A 26,532-nucleotide genomic window follows, 5' to 3' on the forward strand; every position below is an offset into this window, starting at 1 on the left:
GGACTATTTGGACCAGCCAATTCACCTGACATGCATGTTTTGGGGTTTGTGGGAGGAAACTGGAGTGCCCGGAGGAAACCCACGCAAGCACGGGGAGAACATGCAAACTCCACACGGGGAGTCTGTGGTAGCTGGATTTAAACCTCCGTGGGGCTGCGCACTAACCACCCAATGACTCCAATTTTTGTCCTAAATCCTAGTTTCAAACCGGGTGCAAGCAGTGTTCCTTTGCAAAAATGTCACAGAACACTGCAAACTTGAATGATATCGTGTTTACCTTCAGCGCAGACTGCAATGAGCGAGAGAGCAAAGAAATACCCTGCGCTAGAGCGCAGATATCCGCCCACCTCTACCACTCACCCAATCAAAATCCTCTGAGTGGTTTGTTGCTGTTTTTTGAGTGTTTTATGTGAGTTTTCATCTTTAAGTATCTCAACAGTGAACATACATAGTTTAATAAGCGTCAATTTAAAGGATTTCTTTGCAACCTTTTGCCAAAATTGGGTATGTTGGTGTGACACCCTGAATGTAAAATGTAGTTAACAAGGTGCCCTTTCGATATATACTGGACTAGACGTTGTACCAAAACCAGGGACAAAAAGTATGACTTGAAAACGGCACAGAACAAGTGTGAGGTCAACACTCATATGCTATTGAATGTAAGTGAGACTAAAGTCTAGATTTAAATACTTCCACTAAGGTTGCAGAACTGATTTTAGAGGGAATGGCATTCTACAGAAACAGGAACAAATGGAGAATGAATGCAGATTTCTTCTTGGCTCTTGCAATAGCTAGTAAACCAGTATTTTTCAAAGTACTTTGACATGAAACGTCAGGAAAATGACTGAAAAAAACTCAAGTGGACGTGCAATTACCAAAATACTATCCCCCTCCCCCAAATATTCATATGCACGCTTCAAATTGTGAACGCGCAAAGAAGTTGGATAATTCCTGGCTCCATGAAAGTGCACCGTTCATCATAAGACAAAGGAGAATTTCGCAGGTTTGACATGAACGGAGGGGGGCCCACAGGGAGGCGTTATTATTCATATGTGCCGACAAACGGGGGCCAACGCACAACGTGCTTATGAATGCAAATAAAGTCGCTCGGCTGAGAATATAAATGACATTTTCTCCTGCGCGGAAGCATGAATATTAACTTGTGCTCCTATGATGCATCGTGCCACTTATTGCGACACTGACAAGGTGTGTTGCGTTAAAGGTCATCGGAAAGCGGGGCTCCTCTGAGTTAGCCGTTGGCAATGAATTTTGGTTGAAAAGAAAAAGCAAAAAGTGTTTGAGCACTCCACTATCCATCCATTTTCTGAGCTGCTTATCCTCACTAGGGTCCAGGGGATGCTGGAGCCCATACCAGCTATCTTCGGGCAGCGGGCAGGGGACACCCTGAACTGGTTGCCAGCCAAACGCAGGGCACACAGAGACAGACAACCCCCTCGCTCATTCACACTTAGGGACAATTCGGACCGGCCAATTAACTTGCCATGCATGTTTTTGGAATGTGGGAAAAAAACGGAATGCCTGGTGGACACGCACGCAGGCACAGGGAGAACATTCAAACTCTACACGGGGAGGCTGCGGCAGCTGGACTTAAACCCTGGACTTCCCACCGTGGGGCTGTGCGCTAACCACCTATCCGCCGAGCCGCTCTTCGACTGTACTCAATTTCTAAAAAATACAATAAAATTGATCTAAAGCAGGGGTTTGGAACAATTTCGACTCTAAGAGCCACGAAAGAAACATATTCTATATGATACATTGTTTTCAGTTTGAGGCACACCATCCATTTAAAGACAAAATTAAACGGTCGTCAAACCTGATCTCCAGAAAAAAGCTCATTCTTAACTGCTAGGTGGTTTAAACAAGTTGATAAAGGAAGTAAAAGGTGGTTTTTTTTTGTTGTTGTTGTTGTTGTTGGAGATAAATATTGGAACAAATCAAAAATAAATTTAAAACATTGCTTTTAACGCTCTGCATTCATGACACTTGTACCAAAATTTCGACAGTTGTAATAATGACTTGAATGTTCTTTTTATGTTTAAACATGTGCAAAGAGTGGTTGAGTGTAAATAGAATAGAATACAATATACCTTTATTATCATTGTTACAAAATGGGGTTAGAGCAGTCCAAACTCCGACCCAGGGGCCAGTTACAGCCCCTGCTTTAATTTCTCACTGGCCTCTGTCATAAAATTAAACAGCAGTATAAAAATGTGTAAAAAAAATATATCACCATTTTACTAAATTATGGCAGTAACCTGCGATTGAATACAAGTTACATTTATCGAGTGCAATGAAGATTTTCACTGAGTGAGCTTCATGTCACGCAGTTTCAAAAGCGGATTGTTTTGGCTGGGGAATTTTGTTAACAGGACTCTGACGGAGAAGGCCAGGCGCACAAGGACAGACATCGCGACGCTCTTCTCCGGGATGGTGGAGCCCACGTGGTGGCTTTTTGGGTGCGCCCATGAGAGGAGCCGGCACACTAGCTTGTGGAAAAAAAATGTGGGCTGGGAGAAGAACTTGAGAAGATCGAGAGGGAGAATCGAGAGAGAAGGCTTGACAGAGACTCGAGTCACTAATTCGGCTTATTCGATTGAGTTCACTTAGTTAAATTGTTTAAGAAATTGAATCAGCCCCCGTGGAAAAATGTCGGCTTTTCTTGTCCATCTTTTCCCATCAAGAAACAAGAGTTGGTTAATGTAGTCAGATAACTAATTCAAACAATTTGGTTAACGCTACATTTTAATATTTAATTCCTTACAAAACTTACCTCGAAATTCCGTTATTACCGACTGAGCATATACGACTGTGACAGGATAACAACTATAAATATACAAATTAAAACAAAATTGCAGTTGATCAAATGCTCTTTATTGTCATTATACAAAAGTACAACAAAATTAGACGGCTTCTCCTTAGAGTGTAGGAAAGTGATTTGAAGATTAGCTGGCTAGCTACACGCTAGCGTCAGGTAACTGCGACTTCTGCATGGTTTCATTGATGGTTAAAATACAAGAGTCAGGAATGTAGCAGTTTATAGTAGTAGGTCCAAGTTGTCCGTTTATGGGTAATGTATCTGGCGTTGGGGTATTAGCCATGTTCAGCAGTGGTGGCTTAAGAGTTGTTAGCCTACCTGTAAGAATTATCTTCCGACCTCAGTGGATTCCCGGACGCAGTACAAATCCAGGGAGCACCCGCTGGTGATCAAGCATTTCTTTGGGCTCCTCTGACTTTCCTCAAAATTCGATTTAACTGATGAATTCCTTTTCGACGTAATGAGCCGCTAAATCTACGAGCTGTCACGTTTGTTTTGGTGGCTATTTGCGAAAGGGCTGTTTGACTGACTTACAGCTTGCACCAGCCTATCAAGTCAAATCATGTTTATTTGTATAGCCCTTAATCACAAGAAGTCTAGAAGGGCTGCAGAGACCAAAGCCTATTGCAGACTACAAACTATTATTACACCATTCCCTGATCCGAAACGTCTTGCAAACTTTGCCTTGCCTTTATTGACTAGTGCCATTAAAACCTGCTTCTGATTGGCCGGCGCTATTAAACCTTGAAATTTGAAAAGTTATTGTTGGCCAAACACTCCATCACTCAATTAACCAACTGGAACTATAAATCCTTGAAAAAAAAATCCACACATTGAGATATCGATTAATCGTGCAGCCCTAGTGAGAGTCAAATAAAAATGCTACAAAGGCGAACTACAAAGGCGAGCACTGCAAACCTTTTACAGAGTTTGACTTTATTAAAGACTTTTGAAAGAATATCAGGCTTAGTAGTGGGCCCTCACATATTTTCAGCTTACCAAAATCCGACCCGCTTTTAAAAAAGTTAGGGCACCCCTGCTTTCGACCTAACTCCCAACAATAAAGCCGTATGTGAAATTCATTAAAAAAACTTTGTTGCAAGTAAGCATTTTAACATTAACATCTGGAACAATAGAACACATTTAGACCAGAGCTTTTCTTTGAAAGTTTGATTGTTCCGACAGCATGGATGATCTTTTAAACGCACCATGAGTGCAACAGAGCATACCAGCGTGTGCTTTGTTTGGGAAAGTTGTGGTTTTTGTCACAAACATGCCTACTTGCACTTGAGGATCATCTCAGTTAAGTAAAAATGCCAATAATGCATTGATAAACAAAAGGATACATCTCCTTTTATTTTTCCAGGTTGTCTCTTTCTCAAAGATAAAGATTTGCATTTTATGTTCGTAAAAGAGTCAAGTCAAGTCATGTTCATTTGTATAGCCCTTAATCACAAAGAGTTTCAAAGGGCTGCACAGATTCACGGCATTTAGATGGACCAATAACTAGCATTTTGGTATTTTCAGAGTTAAGGCGCAAGAAGTTGAGTGACATCCATTCTTTTATCTCAGTGAGGCAGGCCTCCGAATTTCCACAGTTTAGTGTGGCAGATTCCTCCATCGGAAGATATAGTTGAGTGTCATCTGCGTAGCAATGAAAACTGATATTATACTTGTGAATAATATCACCTAATGGAAGCATGTAAATGCTGAAAAGAAGGGGGCCAAGTACTGAACCCTGCGGAACACCACAGGTAAAACTAAAGGGCTCAGATAAAAAAATATTCTTGAAGATAAAGTCATCATGTGTGGTGCACAGCTTTGTATTTCTCAATGATTTGTCCGTACTCCAATCCGGAACGGTAAATTGTTCGTTTCCTCTCGACGTGGGAAAAATCCACGTGGAACAATCCAAATCGGAGGTCGAATCCGTCCGCCCACTCAAAGTTGTCCAGAAGTGACCAGGCAAAATATCCGCGGACCCGGGCCCCGTCTTCAACAATAGCTTCACGAAACAGAAGTGTTAGTGTTTGTCTACTGACCTGGAAAAGTGAAATAATGCTACCTTTTTCCACTTCCTGGATGGTTTGTTTGTAAAACTCGCAGCGCTGAGTGTCTTCCATTACCAATGGGCCTGTCTGGCAGAAGCCGTTTTCTGTGATGTAGACCACTGGGTTCCCAAATGTGTCCTGGATGGTAAAGAATGGAGAACGGACCATGTTTAAATGGTTGGACTGCATTCTAGGAGTTCACCACTAGATAGAAATAGTTCTGTATAGTGATACCTTGGTACTCAACCATTATCACTTCAGCATAGGTGATCATACACCTAAAACTTTGAAAACCGAAACATTTTCTACCATATGAAGTCATGGTATTTATCTTTCTACGTTCCTTTGCATTGCAAAATATTACTCAAACATGTACAAAAACATCAATTAATAGCCAGATTAATAAAATGTGTACCTAAACAACTACCAAAAATGTGTACCTAGACAATGATAAATGTTAAATGTGTAGGTAATAAAGATAAAAATATTTTTTAAAATGGGCCACCTACCTCTTAAAGCTGAGAACTACTTTTTTGTTAACGATTAGTGTGAATAGCTACCAATTTGAGAGGAATGTATGTAATAAATTGTTATTACTATGTTACATCTATGCTACTGAAAAGTAATTTTCATTAGACACAGTCAACCATGGAATTATCTCCCTTGATAAATAGACACCGACAGATTGCATATATCATTGAGTTAATATTTTTAGAATTAAGGTAATAAGAACTGATCGTGTGTGTAAAGCCATTGATTCTGTTACTTATTTATTTTGAGAGTTTGAAATCAGGTGCTACTAATTTAAAACCCTTTCTTTACTGTAATCCCTTGTTTATTGAGAATAATGTGGACCAGAACCTCCCGCAATATGCAAAAATCTGAAAAAATGATCTCCCCACTTATGTTTCCCCGGTCAAAGCAACAGTTGACCATGGATAATGGACCTGATGGACCGCGATGCATGACAGAAATTTGCTGTCGCGTCTCCTGTCGTAATTGACTGGGAACAATGGATGGATCATTTCCAAAACAGTGCAGTTCATTTTAGAGGGGCCACAATCACACGCTTGAAAGAAAATGCAATCTGCGGCCCCTGCTCTCAGCAATAGTCGACTAGGGATAATGAATTGCAGCCATAATTGTGCATTTCATTTTAGGAAGGCCAGAATGGCAACACAAAGGTGTCTTCTTGCCAATCCCTCCTCGCAACAATATGGGATTGGATATAACGGATCACGGCCAAATGACTGCGGCAATACAGTAAAAGTAAAAAGAACCGCCAGGCCTCTAAAGTCCGCTCTGCTGTCCCCCCACTCGTGGCAATATGCGATCAGGGGAAATAGCAGTGTCTGAAACTCGTGGAAAAAGTTACCGGACACCAGAGCAGACAACTCGGAAAAGCTGCCTGCCCCATTTTTCACAACTTGAACCACAATAAAACTAATCGCATAAAAAAAACATTGTTGCAAAGTATTAAAGATTGATCATCAGAATATATAGTAGAACAACACTTTAAAATTAAGTTTATTATAAATCTACTTATAACTTTCATTGCATGTATATAACATCGCGGTTTTCTATCTGCCATCAGTGTGTACTTACTTTACTTATTTACTCATCTTCATTCATTTAATGTTTGCGTTGCATCATCTGCTACAAGCCACGTGAACTCCTCTTTCCACAATGCTTTTAATGTACGGTTACATTTGGTAGCGTCATCAATTTTGTTAGCTTCTTTTGAATCTTTCTCCCGGGGCTGAGGTTTTCCATTTTTCTTGTGTTCTCTGTGCGTCTACTTCGGAAAATGATATGCAAATGCGCGACCTTAGAACACTCGGGGAAAGTCCGGAAGCACGAAGTTATTTGATGCAGGCTTCTGATTGGCTGCAGAGTATGCATATTGCCAAACGAAATTCCGAAATTTCTAAACCGAACAAAGATTTCGAAATCGGAATAATACTATCGTATGTTTGAACGAAAAAGTTGTCGGACACCCGGGCGGAGACGTTTTGTAAGTTGTACGCCCAACGTAAAATATGCACGCCCCGGGCGTCAGGGCAGAAGTTATTTCAGACACTGGTAATGGATTACGGAATGATTTTCAACCAGCGATGTACAAAGGCCGCTGATTAAAAAACCCAAAGTGTCAAGGGATTACAGTAAATCGTTTCATCCACACAATCTGAATTTGTTAAAGGACAGTATTGTACCTTAATGTAATTGAGAAGCTTCCGCAACCCTGCGGGCACAACAGCCAACCAGGGGGCGCCACTAATCGTCCAGCTGGGATCCAAAACTTCCTCTGTATCCCGATCCCGCTTGATGCACATCTCTCGCTCCTCAGCGCATCCATGTCTGACCTTTCGGGACGTGTAATAGTTCAAGGCAAAGAAGTCGGCTGTGCCCAAAGCGGACGGTTCGTCCTCGGAGAAGACGGGAAGTCTGCTACCGCCGACATAGCCCAATTTCCTGCTCTGAGCCTCGATTGCCTCACGCATTACATCAGGGTAATCGCCGCTAACAAAGAGAGGCCACGCGAACCAACCCAAGGTGAATGCCAGGGAACGAGCTGAAGCGGCCACGTCGGCGGCGTGCTCGGGACACCACGGCTCGAACCAGTCGCTGTTGATGGCCAGGGACACTGCACCGCCCTATGGGAAGTTATACATGTTTCATTAATGTTTTGGCTAATATTGGTCCTTAGAGCAAAAGTAACCCAATTGATGTTAAAAGTGGCTAATAGTGACAACATCAAAGTACCATATTATCTGCATTACAAAGCGCACCCCAAAAAATATGCTGTGTCATATTCAGGGTTGGGTAGGGTTACTTTAACTTGGTTACTTTCAATTACTTTTGGATTTCTCCAATACCAAATATGCTAATAAAAGACAAAAGAAACTAAATATGGGCAGCACGGCGGCGCAGTGGTTAGCGGCGCGTGTGCGGCACAGTTCTAAGGTCTTGGGAACCTCCTGTGTGGGTTCAAATCCAGCTACCGGACTTACTGTGCGGAGTTTGTATGTTCTCCCCGTGCTTGCGTGGGTTTCCTCCGGGCACTCCGGTTTCCTCCCACATTCCAAAGACATGCATTTCAGGTGGATTGGCCGGTCCAAATTGTCCCTAGGTGTGAATGAGCGGGCGAGTTGTCTGTCCCTGTGTGCCCTGCGATTGGTTGGCAACCAGTTCAGGGTGTCCCCTGCCCACTGCCCGATGATTGCTGGGATGGGCTCCAGCACCCCCGCGACCCTACTGAGGATAAGTGGTGCAGCTAATGAGATGAGATGAGAAACTAAATATGAATAAAATTATGACTCACAACACGTGGTAAGCTTTCTCTCCTGGCTTTGATCTCTTTGATCTCCGGCAAAACTAACATAACAGACAGAAACAAAATGAAAATAAATCCAAACAGCTTGCCAACATCATTTTTGCCGTTCCATGTATTCCGTTACTCCCCAAGCCTGCACAAAATGTAGTAATTTTATTCATATTTAGTTTCTTTTGTCTTTTATTAGCATATTTGGTATTGGAGCAATCCAAAAGTAATTGAAAGTAATCAAGTCAAAGTAACCCTACCCAACCCTGGTCATATTTGTCCTACTACAGAAACTGTATCATTTTCCATTCTCAAATATTTTTGAAAAAGGCCCATGGAGCCACTAGGGAGCGCCAAAGATCAGCATGCAGCTCCAAAGACGCTTGTTGCTGACACCCAGGTTATCCACCGCGATCTCTTGTTTATCACTGCAACGTAGCCCCCTCTCCATATGGTCTGCATTTATATAGCGCTTTTCAAGTCAATGAAGTCCTCCCAAAGCGCTTTACAATGTGCTTCACACTTACCCATTCAAACACACACTCACACACCAATAGTGGCTATGCAGCCATGCAAGGTGCCAACCTGCTTTTTGGGGGCATTAGGGATTCAGTGTCTTGCCCAAGGACACTTCGACATATAACACTGAGGAGATGGGAATCAAACCCGCGATCTCTTGATCCCACCAGTGATAGCGGACCACGGCCACGTGGATGCTCCCAATTTTCAAGTGGAAAAAACGAAAAAAAAGAACTGCCGCACTTGACAAATTTTGCTCTCTCATCCTCAGCTTTCAGCAATGGTCGACTGAAGTTAATAAATCACGGCCAAAATTGTGCCATTCATTTTAGGTGGGCTACAATGGCACGCTTCAGGGAAATTAACTGAAAAAAAAATCCCTCTGCCATGCTTTGCTCTCAGCAATAGTCGATCGGGGATGATTTAATTTTAGGCAGAAGGCACGACTCCCGACAAAAGTGCCTTCTGCCTGACCCTGCTTGAAGCAAAATGGGGTCCGCACAAGTGCAGTTCACGTTTTGGTGGACAGAACAACAAAGTTAAATAAGGTCAAGTAATATCTATGTGTCACAAAAAGTCTCTAAGGACTTCACAGTGCACAAAAACAACAACATCCCCTGATCTGAAGCCTGCAAGTGGGCAAGGAAAAACTCAAAAACCTCAGCAAAACGAAATCCAACAGAAATGCTCCACATCACTTTTCATACAAGGATTTCAAAGAACTGAAAAAAAATAGATTTTTAGTACACACCTGCTTCTGTCTGAAGAGAGTGTCATAGCTGTGCCAAGCCATAATGTGGGCACGTAACATATTGTGGCCCACCAGGTAGGCAGCGGTACCCGCCTCCTTCAGGCCTGGTGCGTGGACGCCGTCCTCGTGGCCGAGTTTTGCGCACACGTACGGCTCGTTGATGGTAATCCACAATTTGACGCGGTCCCCAAACGTCCGGAAGCAGAAGCAAGCATAGCTATCGAAAAGGCTGGCGATGGCGGATGATTTCCAACCACCGAGCTCTTGCAGGGCCTGAGGCAGGTCGAAGTGGTACAGAGTGACCATGGGCGTCACGTCGCATGAAAGTAAATCGTCGATTACTTTGTTGTAGTATTTCACACCTGCGGAAAGACCGCAGTGATGCTAGTACAGTGGTACCTCGTTAGTCGAATGAATAAATTAGAAAGAAGCGGAAAATCAGCACTCGGACAAACATGTTGCCAAGTGAAGTGAGCGATCATCTTACCGAACCTCTCAGGGTACAAAGACTTCCAAAGGTATCGTCAGTCTGACAACGTGTTGAGAATTGATTATGATCCAAGATTTTTTGCCTTTGCCTTTTTTTTTGTCGATTAAATTGGATCCCCTAAAAAATAGCAAAGCTGAAAATTTTAATCAATTTGGAAAAATATCAATTGCTGTAAACCTTCATTTACCGCGGTTAATGGTGACCAACTGCGAAGAAGCGCCCCAATTTTTAAAATGCAACCCTGCTCGCAAGAGTCGCCCTGAGATATTAGAACGCGGCCTCACAAGTGTCATAATTACCGATGTGAATCACCTGGGCTCGCTCCTTTGGCGCCAAATGCCTCGGACTCTGATTGGCTTCCTGTCCCTATTCAAACCTACTCCTATCGGTCTCCTGTTGTCAGTCCGTCTGCGAACCTCAGTTAACCCTGATTCCCACCTGTTTTTTGCTCCTGTCTGTCCCCCGGCTTCGACCCGTTTTTGATCTTGACCACGTCTACTCTTCCGTCCCGGCTTTCGACCTCTTTTTGTCCCCGACTACGTCTACTCTCCTTTCCTGGCTTACGACTCGCTTACGACTCCGACCCACCACGATTTTGCTCTCCTGTCCCGGGTACTGACCAGTTTTCTTTTCCTGACACTGCCATCGCCCGGCGCGGAAGATCCACTTCAGCGTTCAGAGCGACCTGCATCCTGCGTCCAGCAATCACCGGATCGTGGGCGCAACCCTTTCTCTTTCTTCCAATAAAACTTGTGAGAAACACAACGCAAGTGGGTCCTGTCTCTGTTCTGGTTCTGACAAAAGGTGCTGTTCATTTTAGTCTAAAGAAAAAGAAAAGCGCAACAAAATACAAAATGTGCTCCCGCCTCAGCATAGTGAACTGGAGATAATGGATCGTAGACAAAACAGTGCAAATCGTTTTAGTTGGACCAGAACAGCATACCTGTCGATAAAAGTGCCTCATTCTGGTCATCGCTCGCAGCATTACAGGATTGCAGAAGTGCAGTTCCTTTTACGCACAAATCCAATAACTGCAAAAAAAAGAGCCACTAGACTAGACAAAAGTGCACGCTGCCCGTCCCTGCTCTCAACAATAGCTGACCAGAGGTAATGGATTACAGCCGAAACAGTGCAGTTCATTTTAGGTGGGTCAGAACGGCATGCTTCCGGGCAAAAGTGCTCTCTGCTGGTTCTCATATTCAGCAATATGAGATAAGAAATCATGGATTTCGGCCGCACAAATGCAGCTATGGCAAAAAAAGAGCCACAAGCTGACTATAGTGCGCCCTGCCAGTGCCCTCACGCATCAATGTGCTATCAGGGATAATTGATTGCGACTGCTTGAGTGCATTTCAGTTTTAAGCGGACAGAAAGAAACAAAAAAGGATGCCATGCCTGACAAAAAATGTACTCTTCCGTCCCCTGCTCTCAACAAGAATCGAGCGGGGATAATGGATTGCAGAATATTTTTTTCAACACGTAATGCACTGACGCCACTAAGCGCGGAGTAGCGAGGTATTACAATATTCCCCTACCCTCAAAAAATGATAAAAATACAAAACGTGTGCAGCACAAACATGAAATCAAAGAAACAAATGCTTCTTGGTTAACTTGGAATTCATTGGTACCTTTTTGATTGACATATCCTGTGGTCCCATCAGGAAGGAGGCGAGCCCAGGAGAAAGAAAAGCGGTAATGGGTCAGCCCAAGTTGCTGGATGCACTTTAAATCTTTTTCCCACAGTTTGTAGCTGTGACAGGTCACATCGCCCGTCTGCGCACCGCAAACTCGGCCCTCTTCGTGACAAAACGTGTCCCAGATGCTTGGGCCCTTACCGTCTGCATCCCAACCTCCTGAAAAAAAGATTGGAAAATCTCCTGTTCATTCGTTATGTTCCCTTTAATAGCTTATTGTAATAATGTTCATTTGAAGAATGTCTTAAGGTTCTTAGTTGTTGCATATTTCCCCCTTTCTTGAATCTTATTTTAATAAAACTCCCTCGAACTTTCCTGGTGTGCCAACCCCAGAGATGTAGTAGGCTAGGGTAAGCTCCACCAATGCTGGGACAACATTTAAGAGAGTCATCAACACAGCCCAGGAAATCAACTACTGCTCTCTGCACAGTCTGAGGAACATTACCGTAGCAGAGCCAATAAATGAAATTTTCCACCCAGGATAGTAACCACCTATTAGACATCATCAACACAGCCCAGGAAAACATGAGCTGCTCTCTACCTAGTCAGGAGGACATTGCTGACATGGTTCAGGACTACTCTACTGGGCGCTACACATCCTTTAAAAGAATGACTATCAGGCACAGAGATATTTTTTACTTTTTCAAAATGTCTCTAACCACACTCAACAACTAAACAAGACACTGGATGAAAAAAATACATATCTCGCTGCCTAATGCAAAATTGTTCTAATGCACTTTGGCCAATCTAGAAGCATTTTATTACTTATCCGACCATCCAACCATCCATTATTTGCGCCACTTATCCTCAGTAGGGTCGCAGGAGTACTGGAGCCCATAGCTATTTTTGGGCAAGCCAGGCGAGAACATGCAAACTCCACACACGAGGTTCGATCTCTATCCAAACATGATTATTTTTCTTTAATACCTCGTTTATCTCTTTCAAAATTTGTGTGACATTTTAATTTTAGAGTGCCAAGTCTAAGCTTGTAGTAATCAATATTCAATATTTTGTAAAGAAAAGCAATCAAGACAAATATATTTCTATCCGATTGGCTTCATCAGCAGAGTTTGCACGCCAACCTACCTTCAATTTGATACGCTGCCGTTGCAGCCCCCCATGCAAAGCCAGGTGGAAACATGCTTTAGCATCTCCGTGTTATCATGTAATTATTAACTTTAAATTTGAGTTATTATCTTTTTTTTACGCAAAAGACAGGAAGAAAGGGAAACAGCTCACAACCCGGAAGTGCTATTCCGTGTGACGTTTTCAACGTAACGTTTTCCAAACTGTTGTGATATTTTATAGTCATGTAATTTATCTGTTGGAAATAATTTAGGTTTGAAACCAAATCAAAATACCTTCAATCAATGTAAATAACCACGGAGGTGAGTTTTGTATGTTTTTAATGAACCTTTGAAATATTTTATCAGTGTCGGTGAAGGCAGTATCTCGTAATGGCATTTTCTTTTGTCATGAACAAAACGATAAAATACAATTACTTAAACTTTTATAAAACACATTTTCTTTAAAAAAAATGTTGGTATTTCAACGTTTTCTTATTCTAATTAAATGTATTTGCCGTTATGAATGACATGAATGGCTTTTCATTGCGTTTACGGATTCAAGCCAGAGGAGGGCAATATAGTTAAGGAATTTAAGCCCGGCTTTATAAAACACGTTTTATGTTTGTAATGAATAATTTTCTCAGGACAATAGTGTTCAAACATGTCCCTCAAATAAAAAAAAACATTTTGAAATATTTATATTTTCAGTTAGTTTCTTTCTATTTTTTGGAAGTGCATTGTAGACAGTAAAGTGCCATCTTTACATTTGAACACTAGATGACGCTAAAGTAAACCAAATGGGTATTAACAATGTATTGTGGGGTGAACCTAGGCCACGGAATGCCATAGATCAAGCAGTAAATGTGCAAGGTTTTAAGAAATAACAAAATGGTCATAAATAAAGACAATTGCGGCATTAAACTTCCTAATGTGTATTAAATATGGGTCCCAAAAATGCAATTAAAAGTTAACATCCTTTAAAGGGGACAGAACACATTTTGCTAAATAACAGACAGTTATGGCATATTGCTATTCATTTTTTATCAAACGGTGTCATTACTAAATATGTACCCACAATTATTTAAAATTTATGAATTCAAAATGTCTCTCATCCCATCTCATTAGCTGCACCGCTTATCGTCAGTAGGGTCGCGGGGGTGCTGGAGCCCATCCCAGCAATCATCGGGCAGTGGGCATGGGACACCCTGAACTGGTTGCCAGCCAATCGCAGGGCACACAGAGACAGACAACTCGCTCGCTCATTCACACCTAGGGACAATTTGGACCGGCCAATCCACCTGAAATGCATGTCTTTGGAATGTGGGAGGAAACCGGAGTGCCCGGAGGAAACCCACGCAAGCACAAGGAGAACATACAAACTCCGCATAGGAAGTCCGGTAGCTGGATTTGAACCCACACAGGAGGTTCCCAATTCCTTAGAACTGTGCCGCACACGCGCTAACCACTGCGCCGCTGTGCTGCCGAATTCAAAATGTTATCATTCTTAAATATTTTGTCATCATATACTTTATGATCGTTGTTTGCTTATCTTGACTGAAACTGCAATATTTATATAAAGTATTCCATTATATTAAATATAAATATTTGTGCTAAATAACAGGAAATTACGTCATATTAATTTTTAAGATTGATTAGCATTATTATTAAATATGAAATTACTATTCTTGCATTTACAATGACTTAAACAATTTTAATTTCTTACATTTTAGATCATTATACTTAATACTCATACATACGATATTATGTCATGATTCCATGTTAATGGTTAATATTAAATTATTGATCAATAACTCAAATATATATATTTTTTATCTTATTTTATCATGTTTTTCTTAAATTCCTTTTTTCAGATGTAATTTTTATTTAAGTATGCTGTTTTACAGAAGAAACACATCTGCGGTCTATCAAATTGAGCAGGTAATTTTTAGATTCTGTGTAGTTTTTGACTACAGTATACCCTTAACTTATTATCTTAAACTGCAGAATTTTATCTTCTTTCTTCAATTGTTGCAATGACAATAAATTCTATTCTATTCTATTCTATTCTATTCTATTCCGTGCATGATCCTTAAAATCAATTTATTTTTCAAGACATTGGTCATTTCTGTCCAGTAGCCCCACCTCTTACAGTTTGTTTGACAGTAAATGATTTTCTTGTTTTTGCATTTTGGTGCCTGTTAAAAAGCAAACGTTTTTTTCCAAAATACATTTTATTTACTACATTTTAGCACTCTTGGCGCTTCCTTAGAATTATGCATAGAAGTGATGTATGTGTAGCCAAACATTAGTATTTCTTGGTTCACAACAGCGACGGGTTATGCAAGTGGGGTCAAACAGGGTACCAAAATCATTCCATTGTGGCTTAAGCTCTCCGGTTTCCACTGTTCCTGTGTGGCATTTAATGGAGTTTGGTAATGGATACCTGTGTAATCTGCTCCTGGGAAAGTGTCACCCGCTGTCAACGAGGGTTGAAAGATCCACCACCCCAAAAATATTTCAAAAACCACCAGGGATAATGTATTGTGGTTGCTCAGGGGCTGAACGGCAAACAAGGGCTGTCATCCATGACTGAAATTTGGTTTCTTAGCTCGGCAATAGTCGACTGTGGATAATGGATTGCGGCAAGAACAGTGCAGTTCATTTTAGGCGAGCCACAATGGTCAATTCAGCGGCCTGAACCAAAAAAAAAAAGTTTTCCGTCAGCCCCCACTTTCAGCAATAGTCAAATGCTATAAACATTAGCATTTATTTAAGAAGAGTCACAATGGCATTCTTCAGCTGACTGAACCCCCCCAAAAAAGGGCTCTGCTGGCTCCTGCTCTCAGCAATAGTCAACCCGTGATAATGGATCGCGGCCAGAACTGTGCACTTTATTTATTAAAGGTTCTTTAGCATCTGTCAGAGGGCAGCAGTTCTAAGAAATGGTGGCTAGGGTGAGAAGAGTCCGTCAATGGACAACGTGTATTAGTTAGTGCCTACCAATGGTGATCAAAATCTGCTCCTTTAAGAAAAATACAACAATGATTTAAATAATCCATCCAGCCATCCATTATCTGCACCGCTTATCCTCAGTAGGGTCGCAGGGATGATTTAAATAATATGCATATAAATCATATAAACCTGAATTTTAAAAAATACTCATAAGTTGAAAAATTTGTAAATGTGAAAAATGAGCCTTATAATCTTGCTATTATGAGTACTCAGTAAACCAAAAGCCTTGGCACAATTATGTGCATTACCTATTGTTTTCTTTTTGTTTTGTGGACTGTTACCCATTGCTAAGTCTATTGCACCCTGGTCAACCTGGAAAGGGAATTCCTACTTGTGAAGCCGCTTCTCAAGGTTTCTTATTTTCCTTGTGCTGAGGTTTGGAGTTTTCCCTTGCCCGCATGTTGGTTTAAGATCAGGGGATGGTGTAATTGTAAGCTGGTCAGTCCTTTAAGACATTTTGTGGTTAAGGGCTGTAAAAATAAATGTGACTTGACTTGACTATGAATCTCCCTAGTTTGTAATCATATTCGTGCTTTTTCGCTATTATTTTCGGTTGCAGGACACAATACGGTGACATCTAGTGGTACATACTGTCCTTTGAATAATGTTGTCGGCAATATCTTCCAGACTGGGCAGAGCTGGGTACCTTGGCTTCCAATTAGGGTGCACAGTTTCCCCTAAAGTAAAAATAAAGATTACGAGTGGGAGGTGAGGGAATAACTCTGCTCCTAACCGGTGTTTCAAGTCCGCACATTATTAAACTTTACGAAGAATGATCGTCAGCCAAATGTTTACAGAAAAGAGCCGCTTTTAACAAGCACTTAGATGGAATTGGAAAAAAAACAACCTTTTTGGATTGGTAAACCGGGCGGCAGGTGTCACGACACACATGCCTTTGTTTGAATAATGTTGGTTAAAGATGGCCGGCCTTTGGTGTTATTCAATCTACGTTAAATTTCAACATTTTGTGAAGATCCAGGATACAATGTAACACATTGTATAGTGAACTGTTATCTCACTCCTGCTTGTTACAGTGCACCGCATTTTTTTTGTATGACTGGTACCAAAAAGCTGACTTAACCAGAACTGGGTTTTCTCTTGGACTCAGATATGCCAACTCGGCTGTAACCGCACCCACCCCGCAAGATTCACAAAAACAACCATACTGTAATACCCTGTTAATCGCAACTAATAGGGACTGGAAACCCCAATTTTATGTGAAAATCTGCAACAAAGCTCCCCACCCCATTATAACATTCTGTGCCACCCTGAGCTTGCAGTAATAGCGGACAGAGGATAATGGATTGCGACCGCACGGGTGCTGTTCACATGCCTGTCAATCACAGCCAATTTCTCCACTTGTTAATGGTTGTAATTCACCTTATTAAACAATATTAAATCATACAAACAAATTGCAGTACCTATTTACTCACAGCGAGACACAATATGTATATTATCACAACAATATTAGCAAAATACACCGACATTGTCATTTGCTACCAGTGACTGAGACGATCTGAATTAGAGCCGAAATGGCTAATACGAGATTGGTCAAACAGAAAACTAGTTAAAAAATATTGTTAAATATTGTTATACGCTGTACACAATTTGAAATCATCAAACATCGTATAAAATACAGGGGAGACGTATATGTTGAAAGGCATGTGTTCATTTTAAATGGGAAGAACAGAAAAAAGCTGCCAGACATGACACGATTTTTCGCCCTCAACCCTAGCTTTCAGCAAAAGTTGACTGGGGATAATGGATCACAAAACACTGCAGTACATTCTAGCAGGCCACAATGGCATGCTTCAGCTGCCCAAACTGAAAAGAGAAGCACTCAGCCAACCCCTGCTTTCCACCATAGTCAACCAAGGATAATGGATCATGGCCACAACAATGCATTCCATGTTAGCGGTCCAGAACAGCATGATATATGTTTATATACATATATTTTTTCAAATAAAATGTAACAAAAAAAGTGCATTCAGCAGCAAGACATTTGTTTTTTTTCCACAGCCTTGTGTGCTTGTTTGTGTGGTGATAGCCCTGGGGAAGAAACTGTCTTTGAGCCTCTTAGACCTTGTTTTACGGGACCTGTTGTGCCTGCTAGATAGCAGCAGTTCAAAGAGGTGTTGGCCATGGTGAGAGGAATCCATGTTTTCAGTAATGACCTTCAGACTGGGTAGAGAGCAGCCCATGATTTTCTGTGTTGTCTTGATGACTTTCCGTATTTTTTTTCTAGGAACCTGTTCATAATCTTGAGGCCCTTTCTCCATAAATCCAATCTAATTTTATGTGGTTTTTCTTTAATCTATTAAAAAGAACCAAATCAAAACCCTCCCACATGCAGGCGGTCAAATGTCAGCTTGACCCTCTTAGAAAATGTGTACACTTTGAGATAAGACGGCTGCCACTTATTTCTTGCATTTGAAACAATGAGCGGATCAGAGTAACCACTAAAGCGGTAGAACCATTTTTCAATTTGTTTTCATTGCCGAGGACCCGGGCAAGCTCAAAATAGTGCAGCAGGTATGCGAGGTATGAGCCACCTGAATTGCTGTCTGACACGCAGGCTCCGATCGGGGTTAATCTCCATTAACACGCAGAGCGCTGGAATGCTAATGTTTACTTTTATTTTTAGCCGCTATAGATGCTTAAAAGGATATTGTGTATTATTTGACCGCTAGATGTCACTCTATTGTGCACTGCAACCGAAAATTTGTGTTATAAAGCACAAGGAAGAATACAAACTATGGACCCAAAGTGACCCAACAGCACCATTTTCTTCTCATGTTTCGACCAGCCTTCCACAAAGAAAGAAAAAAAAAGAAAAAAACTGAATTAAATAAAAAAAAAAGTAAAAAGGGAAAAAGACAAAAGGGGAAAGAAGAGTGGGTTTTCATGTATGTTTACAGGAGTGTGTTTTCACGCGTGTGCTGTTTGTTTTAAATTTTTCTATGATGAAAATGGTGAGAGTAAGAAAAGGACTTTCAAATACAGCCCAAACAAAAGGAAAAATAAAGAATTTATTCGAGCACGTTTAAGAGACACACACGGGACACAGGCAGCTTGATACAGGCTGCAATGATGATTCCAGCCAGAAGATGGCATCAGCAAGTAGAATATTTTTAAAGTACGGACACCACCTTTGAATTCGTTTTGGTTTTTTTGCAATCAATGTTTTTTTCTACCACTCCCGGTTCAGAGTTCCCTTTACCGCCTGGGTCGTTGGGGCACCACTTAGGATCAGTGTTGGGCACATTACTTTAAAAAAAGTACATTATTAGTTATAGTTACTTAATACTTCTTCTGAAAAGGAACTGATTTAGTCACTGAATTACTCTATAGTCAAAGTAACAAGTTACCAAAGAAAGTAACTATTTCCGTTCCTTTAGGAAGAAGTTGTTGTATATCAAAGAGTTTAAAATGTTTGAGCAATGCTCAAGTCATTTCAATAGAGAAGAACAAACAGTCAGGTTATTGTGTTATAGAACCTTGTGATATGTCTTGCACCTCACCAGCAACAGGTCCTACGCTTGAAGTGCAATAAAAATAAACAGTAAACAATATAATAAATTAACAATCAGCAGCAAACAATATAAAGTCCATTTACTAAATTAAATCTAACTCTCACAATCTGAGACAACTGGTCAAGTAGACATATGCAACTATACTTGAAGTATTTTGTTCACAACAAAAGTCCACTGTTAAACAATTTAAAGTGAGTTTTATTGAATGAATCCAAATCTCAAGTCAGACAAGTGCTCAAGTAGATATATGCTCCCATACTTCAAGTACCCACAACCTAAATACTGGTCAAGTAGAAATAGGCAACTTCACTTCAAATATTTTGTTGACAACAAAAGTCTAAAGTAAAACAATTTAAAGTTACTGTTACTATGTTTGAACTACATTATCCATAATGTCACATTGCTACTGAGGATGCGTGTTAGGTCACCTAACGTGAACAATTGTATGTTACAATCTACTTGCAAGTCACACAAAAGTAAACAGACTCCAACACGCCTCGTCTCAATAAATTTAAGGTAGCAGTTAGATTACGCAGTTACGTCATTCCCAACAGTGCTCAGGACACAACTCTGGACAGTTTTCCACTGCTGACGGTTTATGGCCTGAGTTTGCGTCTTGGAGGTGCTAAATATTACAAACTGTCCCTTTAAACAGCCGAGTTTCTCTCGTGGCGATCGGGGGCTATTGCGGTTTGGTTGTGGACCGTTTTGCATGTGCAAACTCTTGTACGCCGCATGTGAACATTTCCCTGCTCGAGTTTCTCCACAGAGGTCAGCCCCCTTCGTATGAGTAACCCGGTTGTCTCTTTTATAGGAAGGGGCCAAACAGAAGCGTTTGATGGTCGGGGTGCCGGGCCGGGAGTCAAAGTGTTGCTTGTCACATGCATCCAAAGAGCCGTTCAGGAATTTGCCATCTACGTGCCCCTTGGCGGGACAGCGGCCGGTTTGTTTTTATGCACTCCGGCATCTGCTCCGGCAATCGTCCGGGCCGCCTCGGCATGTGATTAGGGGAACTTGGTCGCATATTTAGCGGGCTTGATCAGAGTTAAAAGAACTTATCGTGATTACTGTAATCCCTCGCTGCTCCACGCTACCTACTTTGCGATCTTGGTGCATCGCGGATTGAAAAGTATTCCGCAATCTTTTTTTGCCGAATGATATTGATGGATGTGGGGACCGGCAAAAGGCCCGTTCTGGCCTGCTTCAAATGAAATGTACTGCTTTGACCGTGATCCATTGACCCTGCTCGACTATTGCTGAGAGCAGGGGCATGTTTTTTCCCGCTTCATTGTGGCCCGCCTTATATGAAATGCACTGTATTGGCTGCACTCCGTTACCCCCAGTCCATTATTGCTATAAGCTGTGGCCAAGGGGGCAACCATGTCCCACACTTTCTGCCTAAAATGAACAGCACCTATTGCGGCTGCGAATAAGGTTAAAATTGTTGTATTGGTATAAGTGTATTTTATCGTTTTTTTGTATATTTTGAGTATTTTTAGTTTCATTTTTTATGCTTTTCAGTGTGGATGTGTTTATATAGAATGTAAAGTGTATTCCTTTTTCCTCTTGTGTTTTTTTCCTTTGTTTCTTTCTTCATTTAATTTATTAACCCTTTGTATTGTTTACTGCTGATTGTTATTTTATTACTTTGTTATTCTATTATATTGTTTACTGTTTATATTTATTGCACTTCACGTGATGGCTGTATCTGTTGCTGGTGAAGTGCGATAAATATTACAAGGTTTTATTACTAATGTCTGAAACTCATGACAAAAAGTTACCGGACACCAGGGGAGACAATTCTGAAAAGTTGCCTGCCCAGCCATAAAGTTGCCTGCCCCATTTTTCACAACTTGAAACACAATAAGACGACTAATCGCAAAAAAAACAACAAAAAAACAACAACATTGTTGCAAAGTATTAAGGATTGATAATCAGAATATATAACGGAACAATACTTTCAAATTAAGTTTATTCTAAATCTAGTTATAACATTCATTGCATTTATATGACATCGCTGTTTCCCGTCTGCCATCAGTATGTCCCTGAATTTATCATCTTCATTCATGCAATGTTTGCGTTGCGTCGTCTGCTACAAGCCACATGAACTCCTCTTTCCACGATGCTTTTAATGTACGTTTACGTTTTGTAGCGTCATCAATTTTGTTAGCTTCTTTTGAATATTTCTCCTGGGGCTGAGGTTTTGGCTTGATTCCTAACTACTTATACATTGATCTTGTGTTCTCTCTCTACTAGTTACTTTTACTTTGGGGTAATTCAGTTACTAACTCAGTTACTTTTTGGAAGAAGTAATGAGTCACTATAACTAATTACTTTGGAAACCACATATCAAACACATACAGTCCAAAGTAAAACAACCACTGGATCATTAGTCACTTCGCACACTTTACTGTTCACTTGTCTTGCCATACTCACTTTACTGCGATGAGGTTTCAGAAATAACTGTAAAACTTCACTACAGTTACTCGTCATATTGCAAAAAAGAGCAATACAGATAGCTTCAAGTCAACTTTTTGGAACACATACATTTTTATACAATCAAAACTGTTGACATTTCCTCACATTGTATTATATTAAACATCAATAATCATCTATAAGGCAAAAGATCAGGTTATTATCAGAAAGTATTCCGAGCATATTTAGTAAAAAGGTGGGCGGCTATCAAAATCTTTTACGTAAGAACAACATGGAAACTTTATGTATATCTGCAACCGGCGTAAAACTAGAAGAATCTAAATAAGGACCTGAAGCAAAGTCAAAATATACATCAGTTCTAGAAAATGTATAAAAATATGTTGCTTAGTGGGTAGAATGGAGAATGACCATGAATAATTACTGGTGAATTTGATTCATCTATTGATATGGCCCATGATTTTAGGGTCAGAGCTTGGAGGGGCTTCTAAACACCCAGTGTGCCTGTTTTTCTTTTTTTTCACTTAAAGCGATTTAACATCATTCAACGCTGTTCAGGAGTGTCACTTTCCATTTGTGAACATCATTTTTTACTTCGTGGTTAGCAGGAAACTTATTACTATGCCATACCCAGTTTTTACTCATTTATTAAAAAATGAGTACACATACAGAAGCCGAATCATGGTTGCATTTGATCCAATGCAGATAAAATGAGGACTTATATCTCTTGATGATAACAAAGTCATGGAATTGGGCGGTAAAATTGTTGTTCAACATAACTGTATAAAATATTATCACCATAATACAGTGGGACCTCGCTACCTCGCGGTTCCACTTTCGCGGGTTCAGAGCTTCTCAGGTCTAAAAAAAATTAATAATAAAATAAACTAATAATTGTTTTTTTTTTTAAGCATTTTTGAAGGGGCGTCGCTACTTCGCAGATTTTCACTTTTCGCGGGTGGTTTTGTTCCCCATTAACCAGGTCTAAAAAATAATAATAATAAGATAAAATAATTTAAAAAATAATAAAAAAAATTATAATATATATATATCATTTATTTATTTTTTTAAGCATTTTTGAAGGGGCGTCGCTGCTTCGCAGATTTTCACTTTTTCGCGGGTGGTTTTGATCCCCATTAACCAGGTCTAAAAAATAATAATAAAAAAATAAATACAAAATAAAAAAATAATAATTATTGTTTTTTTTTTCTAGCATTTTTGAAGGTGCGTCGCTACTTCGCAGATTTTCACTTTTCGCGGGTGGTTTTGGTCCCCATTAACCGCGATGATAGAGGGATTTCTGTACACCGGAGCTTCCACAGACTCCGCCGCTATTCCACTACTAGCCGAGCGAAAGAGGAGTGGGTAAGGGAGTGCTAGGAATCAAATGAACTGAACCATTTCAAGGCAGTGGAGAATTCAGTGGAGTATTTGTGATTCTGTGTTATTTTTTTTGTTTTTTTAAAGATGTAAGAGCCAATTAACTATAATTCTGCTCACTCCTTTTTTAATATGCCTTTTGTTTTTTTCTTAGTTTATATGTAGCTTCCTCATTTTTCTATTTTACCATGTTTTGTTTCGAGAAATTGTTTGATAACAATTAGGAAGCCTTACACTACTTGTAATGCATATTCAGAATAAATGACATCACATTTTTTAAAGTAACATGCCAAACATGATGAACAAGGATAACAGTATTATCATGTATTATTTACTGTAATGCTTCTGGTGTCGAAACCCTCATCATGTAATTTAAAAGTTAAAGCTTGACAAAGAGCCCAAATTATGCCCTCCGATGTGTGTTTCTTTAAGAATTACCTCCAGTCTGGAAACCCCCTACTTTTTTTTCTCGACTCTCGCTCGGTATGCAAACATAAATTTAGCAGCAACGTGTTCGCAACAGATCTGCAAATGTTACGTCACACGTCACTTAACCGCGCGCGTCCATCTGAGCTGAGTCAATATCCCAACCCACTCCCACTCCCACGCCCCCTCCGAAGGGGAAGAGAGACACGATCACTTGACTCCATTCAGTGTGCGAAGTCGCGGAATTTGGGCAGAGATGACGCGCGGCGGCTGGGGCGCGAGTGGGCTGCTTCTGTTCGCGGTTTGGGTCAAGGTAAGCGCAGCCGCACCATAGTCAACATGGTTGGTTTCACCAAGGTGTACTTTTAAGCAGTGGTTCTCAACTGGTGGGTTGGGACCCAAAAGTAGGTTGCTGGCCTCTTAATAATAATAATAATAATAATTTCCTTGTATTGTCATTCTGTGTAACAATGTACACAGAACGAAATGTCGATTGCACCTGACCCGTTGTAGCGAGCCGATGCAGCCGCAGCCAACAGAGGGCGCCGCCGACCACTTTTTAAGTCTTAGGAATGACTCGGCCGTAATGTTTATTGAAAGTATTGTTAGATACATTAATCAAAACATGACACAAAACTAGTGCTGAGAGTGAGCATGGCCAAATGTGGTCACCTTACGCCCCCTCCCCTAAGAAAATTTGAAAAATCTATCTCTGCCAACCTTTGCGTAAAAGTTTGCACCGAATTTTCACTAACAACCCGGACAGGCCAAAAATTCCAAATGTTTGGTATCCTGAAAGAAATAAAGTTTCCATGCAAGTTGCTGGTAGGTCTAGGCACCTGTAACTTATATCTGTGGCCACGTAAACCATCAAGATAGATAGATAGATAGATAGATACTTTATTCATCCCCGCAGGGAAATTCACATTTCCAGCAGCATCCCTGAGCTGAGAACAATACAATAATAAAGCAAAAATAATACAATATACAAATACCCAATGTGACGTGCAAATGCCCACTGTAGCGTGTTATATAGAATATCTAAATAGTGCTACACAGAATACATATTGCAATAAAATTCGGTAATATGCAATGTAGGGGGTGTGGTTTAATGTGGGCTTTTACTCTGCCGGGTAGAGTTAAAGAGCCTCATGGCATGAGGAAGAAAAGATCTCTTCAGTCTGTCTGTAGTACAAGACAGTGACAGCAGTCTGTCGCTGAAACTGCTCTTCTGTCTGGAGATAATGCTGTGTAGAACTCACAGAACTCAAAAAATTGATCAAAGGGCACATTGATCATTCCATGAAGTACTTTGAACACAAAAAATTAAAAAAAAAAGAATCAAATCGAATTCTGCGGAGCTCCAAAAAGTCCAAGTTCAGCCTTTGTAGTCTTTCCGGATATGACAAATTGTGCATCCCAGGTATCCGCTTCGTATACCGACGTTGAACTCCTTCCAGTAGGTTGATGTCTTTGAGTAAGTAAGTACTTCTAAGAAAAAACAACTAACGATCAATTACCAATGTTCATTTTACCTCTAAAAAGTGATGGGTCCCGGGGACTCGCATGCTCAAAAATCTATGGGTCCCAACAGAGATCTATGGGTCCCCCAAATTTTGTGTTATCGAGGTTGAAACTGTAAATCGGCGACAAATATATCATATAAATCTATACATTCATTCAGTTTTAATCATCACAGTTTATTGGTAATACAAATCAGTTATCACTTCAAGATTTTTCAGTTCACAACAATATTGTACATAATACAAAACAATATTGCTGAAATAATTATATTAATCTATATTTTCATTCAGTTTTAATCATCACAGTTAATTGGTAATACAAAGCAGTTATCGGTTCAGATTTTTTCATATCTTTGTGGTTTGCTGTCACGCCACAGTTGAAATGCCTTCTCAAGGTCCAATCCATTATCATCCTCCTCATAGCGTAACCAGGAATAAAATTAAGTCAATTTTGGCAGAAAAGTCCTTATCTTGCTTAGGAGTATTATTTTGTTTATTTTCTTTCGTCGAGTCGTTCGCTTCAACACACGTGTTTTCTTAGCCTCTCGTGTTTTCCTAGCGATCTTGTGAAGAATTTCTCCGCCTTTTTTTCGGGCGGGAATTATTGCCGTTGTTATCGCTTTCTGCATTATGTTTCGACTTATTACTGACACTGAAGAAATTACCAATTTTGTGTTGATTTTCACCTTCCCTCGACGACAAGCACCACAACAATGACGTAATCTCGAATCGACGAGATCTCGTTTGCCGAGATCGGCGTGCAGGCGAAAACTCGAACCGCGAGACCAAAACAACAATGGCGGATCTGCCTGACGAAAAGTTTGGAGTGCTGTAAATCTTTGTTAAAACTAAAAGTAATCGGGTAATAATGACAATTTTGTGTCAAAAAAGTTGCTCCTGGGGACGCACGTTGATTTGACTCTATGCGTCCCCAGCAAAAATGATGCGTCTAGGACGCAGGGACGCGGGCAAACGAGAACACTGAATTACACTTCTCAACAGTAGACCAGGCCGACGGCTTAGAACCCACAAGGCCCGAACAAACAGGCCGAGGGATAACTTTTTCTCCAAAGCTATCAACACACTAAACCACAGTCATGAAACAACGTGTTAAAGTGCAATGTCCCTGTTCTAAGTGCAATACCCTGTTTTTTGCGTGTATTATCCAGGCCTAGTGTGATATCCGGGTTATGTACAGTTTTTACTCTAAAATATTCTTAACTTAATTCTAAAACATGTATGCAGAATAAGTTTTATTGCAGAAATGGTCTTTACTTTGTTTATGTATACAATTTTAAAGGTTTTATATTGTACTGTCTACTTAATTGCACTTGATTTCCATAAATTTGTGCAATGGTAGAATTTTCAGTTGTTGACTGTTATGGTTTTAGGTGCAATATCCAAGGCATGTACAGTTAATACTTTAGATGCTCTTGACCTAATTCCAAAACAGTGATGCAGAAAAAAAATATTTTATTTGCAGAAGAAGAATATT

The 26,532-nt window shown here is 40.5% G+C and overlaps 2 protein-coding genes across 4 annotated transcripts in view; one reads left to right on the forward strand and one right to left on the reverse strand.

Annotated features, from left to right (window-relative positions):
- Positions 1–2,870: 2,870 nt before the first annotated feature.
- gba3 (glucosidase, beta, acid 3) lies at positions 2,871–12,910 on the reverse strand. 2 transcript variants are annotated; one of them, XM_088347369.1, is made up of 6 exons: positions 12,750–12,910; positions 11,598–11,822; positions 9,480–9,841; positions 7,101–7,541; positions 4,902–5,025; positions 2,871–4,841 (listed from the first exon to the last, which is right to left on the reverse strand). In XM_088347369.1, exons 1-6 carry the CDS (start codon positions 12,802–12,804, stop codon positions 4,639–4,641), a joined length of 1,410 nt encoding a protein of 469 aa, XP_088203495.1. In that variant the 5' UTR covers positions 12,805–12,910; the 3' UTR covers positions 2,871–4,638. The 2 variants fall into 2 exon arrangements, with proteins under 2 accessions (XP_088203495.1, XP_088203496.1); XM_088347370.1 differs by lacking the exon at positions 12,750–12,910 and having other exon boundaries at positions 9,480–9,752; positions 11,598–11,775.
- Positions 12,911–23,726: 10,816 nt separating this feature from the next.
- Positions 23,727–26,532, forward strand: part of adamtsl3 (ADAMTS like 3) — a 101,658-nt gene continuing 98,852 nt past the window's right edge. For both annotated transcript variants that reach the window (XM_088347108.1, XM_088347110.1), the window contains exon 1: positions 23,727–23,827. In XM_088347108.1, the coding sequence (XP_088203234.1) occupies positions 23,771–23,827 (57 nt within the window). In that variant the 5' untranslated portion in view covers positions 23,727–23,770. The remainder of the gene's footprint in view (positions 23,828–26,532) is intronic.

The sequence above is a fragment of the Urocampus carinirostris genome, chromosome 11, assembly GCF_059441175.1.
Source record: "Urocampus carinirostris isolate Australia breed hairy pipefish chromosome 11, RoL_Ucar_1.0, whole genome shotgun sequence".
In the NCBI taxonomy this organism is placed as follows: domain Eukaryota; kingdom Metazoa; phylum Chordata; class Actinopteri; order Syngnathiformes; family Syngnathidae; genus Urocampus; species Urocampus carinirostris.